This window comes from Musca domestica, unplaced genomic scaffold (genome assembly GCF_030504385.1).
Source record: "Musca domestica strain aabys unplaced genomic scaffold, Musca_domestica.polishedcontigs.V.1.1 1368, whole genome shotgun sequence".
Taxonomy (NCBI): Eukaryota; Metazoa; Arthropoda; class Insecta; order Diptera; family Muscidae; genus Musca; species Musca domestica.
Genome location: NW_026712186.1, coordinates 82 through 7,500, shown reverse-complemented (window position 1 = coordinate 7,500; position 7,419 = coordinate 82). Strand labels below are relative to the sequence as shown.

Below are 7,419 nucleotides of genomic sequence, written 5' to 3'. Positions count from 1 at the left end.
GGACTTCTATTGGCCATTTGGTGCACAATTAACGCGAAATCGGTTTAGATATAGGGGAGATATATCTAAACCTGATCCGATTATCACAAATTTCAAACAAATATTGTTTGGAAAATTTCACCTCAATTGGATAATGCGAACTGCATTTTGTCTGTCTGTCTGTCACTCTAGCTTCCGTACGAAATGAAGTATGTTGAGAAAATTTTACTCAAGTGTATGTTTCGCCTGAAGGATTTCAAAATGGGCCATATATGTCCAAATTTGGGTATAGCCCCCATGCAACTGTATCTCGAGATATTGGGTATTTTGGTGATTTTAGCGACTCTATCCGCCGGAATTGTTTCAAATTTCGTATTTGATGTTATTAATGATTGCTACAGCCTATGACAGAAAATTGATATGCAGGACCAGGTCTTCGAATAGCTCCTATATAACTGTACCTTCATTCGGTATTTTGACGTTTTTAGGAAGATTATTCACCGGAATTATTTCAAATTTGGTATTGGTATTGAAATTTACTTATGCTGGTCCACGTCCTTGTATAGCCCCCTTATAACGGTACGTATATCAATCCACGATATCGCATAGCCCCCATATAAAGGTACCCTCCCCCCACCCCCCCCGGTATTCGATATTCTGATGATTTTAACCACATTTTTCTGCCATTCGGTATTTTTACGATTTTACCCACGTTTTTCAATGGAATTTCCTGAAAATCTACACAAGGAGTTCCCCCTTGTTTCCCCTATATTCGGTATTTGATGATGTTAGCCACATTTATAAGTGGAATTGTCTGAAAATCAACACCAGTAGTTTCTTCTAAGTACTTTACCCCCTGGAAGAGAATTGTTTATATTGGTCCACGATATCGTAAAGCCCCCATACAACGGTATCCCCTAATATTCGATATTTTGATGATTTTAGGGGCAATATTCAAATGTTCGTATTTAATGTTCGTTATGGATAGTACAACCAATAAAAAAATACTTATGCATATATAACGGTGTTTTTCGACGGAATTTTTTGGAAAGTTTTCAAGTTCTTTGAAATGGTGGAGAGTATAAAAAGTTCGGTCCGGCCCAGAACTTTTTAACTAGCTCCTTTTATGATCGTTACAATGACTCGCACAATTTTATCCATCCGGTATTGCTGTTGCAGTGTTTTCAGCAACTGCTTTGATGATATCCCACAAACACCTATGACCTGAACATCAGAATGTTTGGGCAATTCTCTAAAGAGGCTTTGCCTTGGATAAACAAAATTGCGGCATTCAGGGCTTATGAATCGCAGCGACCTTGATGTTCTTTCGGCTCATAAAATTTACCATTTCTTTGATCTTATTTCGTTGGATGCAAAATACATTATCCGGAATTTAAACAGGAATATGTGGTGTCAACTGCTGCGTAGATTGCTGTTTCGCTATACTTTTGTGTCCGTCTGTTTTTGTACCCTGCACCATACATAGTATGGAGGGTATATTAAGTTCGTCATTCCGTTTATAACTCATCGAAATAATAATTTTAGACATAACAAAGTAAAATTCTAAGACTATTTAGCCATGTCCGTCCGTCCGCCCGTCTGTGGGAATCACGCTGGAGTCAAAAAGAATAAAGATAGGAAGCTAAAATTTTGCACAGATCAGTCTTGTGTCTGCAGGCAGGGCAACTTCGAAGATGGGCTATATCGGTCCACAATATCATATAGCCCCCATATAACGGAACCTCCCGATCTTCGGTATTTCGATGTTGTAGCCAAAATTTTCAATGAAACTGACTGAAAATTCACAAAAGGAGTTCCTTTTGAGCACTTTACTGCCTGGTAGAACATTGTCTATATAAGTCCACGATATCCCTAATATAACGGGAGCTACCATTTTCGGTATTTTGATGGTTTTAGCAACATTTTTCCATGGAAATGTCTAAAAATCCATAATAGAAGTTGTTTCTAAGCACTTTACCCACTGGAAGAAAAATTTCAATATCGGGCCATGATATCGGTTAGCCCACACACAATGGTACCCCCGATATTCGATATTTTCTTGACAATAGGCGCATTATTCGCCTATTGAAGTTCAAATGTGTACTACAGCCTATGAAAGAAAATTGTCTGTGCCGGTCCACGTCTTCGTATAGCCTCCATATAACGGAACCTCCCGATTTTCGGTATTTTGATGATTTTAGCGACATTATTCACAGGAATTGTTTCAAATTTGGTATTTGAAGTTTGTAATGGATACTACAAGCTATGACAGAAAATTGTCTGTGCAGGTCCTTATCTTCGTATAGCCCCCATATAACGGTACCTCCCAATATTCGGTATTTTGATGATTTGGCTCAAAAAATGTTTTGGCCTGGTGTAAAAAACATTGGAAGTTTATACATTATTTTTAAACAGTCGCAACGAACGCAAACAAATCTTCATTCGGAACCACTGTTCAAAAAACATTAAAATCTAAATTTCATCTCGCAATGAAGAGATTTTCAAGGTAAGACAAATAAACATACTGCCAAAGCAGTAAGCAAGAAAACTGAAACTAAAAACAAAAACAAAAAGAAAATGTGATCTTGCCAAAAATTTCTCATGGAGCGTGTCTCATATTGCCACAGAAATATTCAAAAGGACAACACTTGCCCTACAAGACAAAAGTCGTTCGTCCGTCTGTCCCTTTTGAATGGTGCTAAGGCTGTGGCCGTTGCTGATTACGACGTGCCATGACGCCCGCCGACGCCAGCCAATGCAAAAAAAAAAAACAGAACAAAACGCCAACAAATAATAAGAAGAGAATAATGATGATGACAACGCGGGACAATGATGGCAATGTGCAATATGGCTGTTGTTACGTCTGGCTAATGTAGATGCCGCTGCTGTTGCTGCGCGACGACAACGCCGTTACGCCAATACAATGATGAAGATGACGACGTTAGTGTCATGTTGTTCGCCTATACTCTACTCAAATCGTTGCCGTTGTATTGGCCAAAAAACTTATGATTTCTGAATTTGGTCGGTTGGCTAGCATTTATTTGGAGAACCATGTAATTTTTAAAACCAAATTAAATGTATGAAATAAAAACCGACCATTCCTTACAATACACCTGAAAATGAATTTTTAACATATGGTCAATTTATACGTATATACACGCAAAAAAATATAAGCCTCTCTAACATATGTCCCAAACATATTTTGCAGCAAACAAATATATGTTTGCAAACATTCCCAAACATAACATATGTTTGGGTGCTGCAAACAAATTATGTTTGGGTCCAAACATAATTAATGTTTGGGTCCAAACATAATCAATGTTTGGGTCCAAACATAATTAATGTTTGGGTCCAAACATATTTTTTGTTCGGGTGCAAACATAATTTATGTTTGGGTGCAAACATAATTTATGTTTAGATCCAAACATAATGTATGTTTGGCTGGAAACAAACTTATGTTTCGGTCCAAACATAAGTTGTGTTTGGACCTAAATATAATTTATGTTTGGGTCCAAACATAATATATATTGGGGTGCAAACATAAATTTATGATTGGGTCCATTTGTATACTTACTGCAGATATAATTCAACCATAATGCAAACTAGTTTTAAAATCAATTTTTGATATTCACATTTTATTTAACATAAAAGAAATTCATACATATTATAATATATAATATAAAATTAAAAAACATATACATATTATAAGCATATGTTTTAAAGGCAATTTATAAATAAATTATTTTCAAAATTTGAACATATATAAAATGTGTCATTTGTTAAAAATAATAATATTAAAATAAAAATTCTAATTATAAAAATATTAAAGAAAATAAATAATTATAATGAAACATAGTTTTTTATTTTCTTTAATATTTTTATAATTAGAATTTTTATTTTAATATTATTATTTTTAACAATTTTTTATTACTGATATTAATATTATATTAATTATTACAATTTTTATTATGCTTAAAATTATTCTTATGTTTCTAATATTAATTTATTATGTTTTAATTTTTATAAATAATATATTGTTGTTATTGATAAAATAAAATAAACATTTGTTAATAAGTTTATAATTTATATCGTGCCAGTTTTCATAAAATGTTTAATTTTATATTAATTTTTTAATTTATTATTATTAATATTATTCTTAATATTTGTTATTATTTTTATTTATTAATTTATTATTTTTCCTTTTATTACAATCACTATTTTTTCAATAAAGTAAAATACTTACAATCTGTTAGGGTCTTCTTTTAGACATTCGTCAATAAGGGCCTTCGAAATATTCACCCTATCTTTATTTTGCAGGCGTTTTTCGGCAATAAAAATTCTCCACATTTTGTTGACAGCCGGAATTGACTTGATGGACTCTATGTCAGTCTTTAAAGTTGAAATAACATTTGTTTTTGGGGTAAGATCCCCAAAACCACCTACGGATTCACACTCCGATAGAGTGCCACTAACTGTCGATGCTGATGCCACTGATCGAACGGAGTCTAAATGAAAATTAAATATATTATTTAAAAAAAGAAATATATTATTTAAAAAATGAAAAAAATATTAACAGCCTGTTTCTTTATTTTGAAACGAAATTTTTTTTTGTTCCGACATAAAGAAACAGTCTGTAAATCCAGTGTACTTACCTCCAAATTGCAACTCAATATGAAAAGTAGGTGTTGACATATATTGATGAATTACTTTTTCAAACTGGTCTTCTTTAATGGTTGCACCAAACACTAAGGCTGTTATTTTTCTTGAGGCATCAATTTTTAACTCTAATTTGGCTGCTTTTATAAAGCTTTGTAGATTTAAAGGCTCCGGCGCTTCGACAAATAATTTGTCTTCCCCCAAAACAGTTGGTATCAACATTTATTACAACACTTGTGACACGACGCGAAGGCACAAAACAAATAAAAAGAATTAAAAAAGAACACAACCAGAATGCCAACATGAGACACGCGCAAATGTTACGCTCTTTTGTTCTCATCAAGCAAATCGGTGTGTATGCGAAAAACGCATGTATGTATGTATGCATGAACATTAGTAAGAAGCAACGTCTCAGCAACAAAAAAACATCCAAACAGCTCTTTGTGTGTTGTTGTTGGCATTTTTTGGTGCATGGACAATAGAAAAGAAATAAACGTCTCAGCAACAGTTTCCATCCCTCTTGCCGCGCACACACCACACATAGTTACAGCAGCGATCGGCAGTGTTTGCTTGGTGAGAGCAAAAGAGCGTAACATTGGTGCGTGTCTTAAGTTGAGACACTCAAGTTGAGACACGCGCCAATGTTACGCTCTTTTGTTCTCACCAAGCAAACACTGCCGATTGCTGATGGAACTATGTGTGGTGTGTGCGCGGCAAGAGGGATGGAAACTGTTGCTGAGACGTTTATTTCTTTTCTATTGTCCATGCACCAAAAAATGCCTACTTGAGAAAGAAAACGTTACAACAACAACACACAAAAAATTGACTCCTCTGTATATATGTCGATGTTAATGCGAAAAACGCATGTATGTATGTATGCATGAACATTAGTAAGAAGTAACGTCTCAGCAACAACTAGAAAATTCACAACAGCAACGAAAAAACATGCAAAAAGTTTTTTCGTTGTTGTTGTTGTGCGGTGTGTATTTTCTAGTTGTTGCTGAGACGTTACTTCTTACTAATGTTCATGCATACATACAACTTCTATTTACAGTCATATTTGGAAGAGAGCAAAAAATGTTTCGGTTCTGCTTTGTTGTGCGGCCAACCAAGCCAACACATCATCAACGCAAAAACAGACTTCTCACCCTCCTGTCTTCTTTTAAGTCACCTATAACACCAATTCAAAAGTAATCGAGAGCTCTGTTGTTTAGCTCTTTGAAAAAAATCCTCTCCGCACCCATAAAAAAATATGTTCTAACATATAAAATATGTTGGTACCCAACAAATAAAATTGAGTTATGTTACAAAATGTTGCAAACAAATATTTGTTTGCACCGAAACAAATTATGTTTGCATCCAAAAATATATTTGTTTGCAACCAGTCCCAAACAAATATATGTTTGGATCCAAACATATTTCTAACATATATTTTTCTGCGTGTACAAAATTGTATTTTTCTCTCTAATAAACGTCTAACAAGTAAAGAAAAGTCAAAAGTCGGGCGGGGCCGCCTATATGATAACCTACACCACTATGCATATATAGTAGAGCTCCCGTAACAAAATAATTTATTTGAAATAGACCTACCACCTATCAGCATTTGGCTTTAGAGCAGTTATAGTTAGGTTTCAGATGGAACTAATATCTGGGAAGCATATCCAATTCTGAATCGATTTTCACTAAATTTGACGGAGACATTTTAAGCTTTTATACCAAATAACATTACTATATAAAGCAGGATTATATTAAAAAAAATATCGAAGCTGAGCTCCACAAAATGGAAACGTACGTCCCGAAATTCACTGCATTTGGGCTGATATTAGCCATTATTTACATAATAAACCTGAAATCGGATTAAGGATATACAGGGTGAGATTTAAAAAATGCAACCAACTGTAGACTGCTTTCATTTCTAAGCCAATTGTACGACAGCTATTACAAGTATTACAGTGACAGCTCATTATATTTTTTACAAGCGTACAAAACCATTTTGGAGAGAATTTTCCAGAAAAAGAGTTATTCGTGATTGAATTCAGGTGTGATAGTGTTTTTTTTATATTTGGCTGGAAAACCACAAGTGGCTATCGTTAGAGCCCTCCAGCATTTAAATGTGAATAAACCTTTTGGGTCTCGAACCATCGCTCGTTACCGTGATACTGGTAGCGTAGGCCGACGTCAAGGAAGTGGACGGAAGAAAACAGCTAAATTAGCAGAAATGGTTCTTACTTTTCGCATCGCAGTGGCCGAAAAAAATACCGCTATATTCCATTCGGCAAATATTAAGAAACGTGATCGAGGTAAAGCCATTAAATTCCAAAAAGTGCAAGAGCTTACACGCAACAGAAAGAAAATAGACTAAAAAGAGCTAAGGAGTTACTTTGCTTGACCGAAACTGGTAAACTTCCGAATTTGGTTTTCTAGGATGAGAAAACATTCGTTGTCCAGCAGTTTGTAAACAAACAAAATGATCGTGTTTACTTGCCAAAGAAGTCAGCGGAAAATGTGCACCTTCGGTTGGCCACCAGAACTCAAGCGCCGGCCATGGTGATGGTGTGGGCCGCCATAACACCCGATGGTCGCTCTCCGCTCATATTAATCGACAGTGGCATCAGAATAAATGGCTAATATTATCGCGAAAACATTCTGGAAGGCGAATTAAAGCCTTGGACACGCAAACATTGTGTCCGCAGACCTTGGACATTCCAACAGGACTCAGCACCGTCACACTCAGCACGCGCCACCAAAGAATGATTACAAAATAAGGTTCCTCAATTCATTTCC

The 7,419-nt window shown here is 35.1% G+C and overlaps 1 protein-coding gene across 1 annotated transcript; it reads right to left on the bottom strand.

Annotated features, from left to right (window-relative positions):
* Positions 1-4,179: 4,179 nt before the first annotated feature.
* On the bottom strand, positions 4,180-5,123 carry LOC131800986 (uncharacterized). Its single transcript, XM_059118905.1, has 2 exons — positions 4,632-5,123; positions 4,180-4,484 (listed from the first exon to the last, which is right to left on the bottom strand). The coding sequence occupies exons 1-2, from the start codon at positions 4,855-4,857 to the stop codon at positions 4,219-4,221; spliced, it is 492 nt and encodes a 163-aa protein (XP_058974888.1). The 5' UTR covers positions 4,858-5,123; the 3' UTR covers positions 4,180-4,218.
* Between the last annotated feature and the right edge of the window lie 2,296 nt (positions 5,124-7,419).

Bases quoted from the DNA above. Each gene is read 5' to 3' on its own strand.
- LOC131800986 (XM_059118905.1), bottom strand. From the start codon at position 4,857: ATGTTGATACCAACTGTTTTGGGGGAAGACAAATTATTTGTCGAAGCG. The intron at 4,485-4,631 runs GTAAGTACACTG...ATTTTCATTTAG, and splicing joins TATTGAGTTGCAATTTGGAG to ACTCCGTTCGATCAGTGGCA.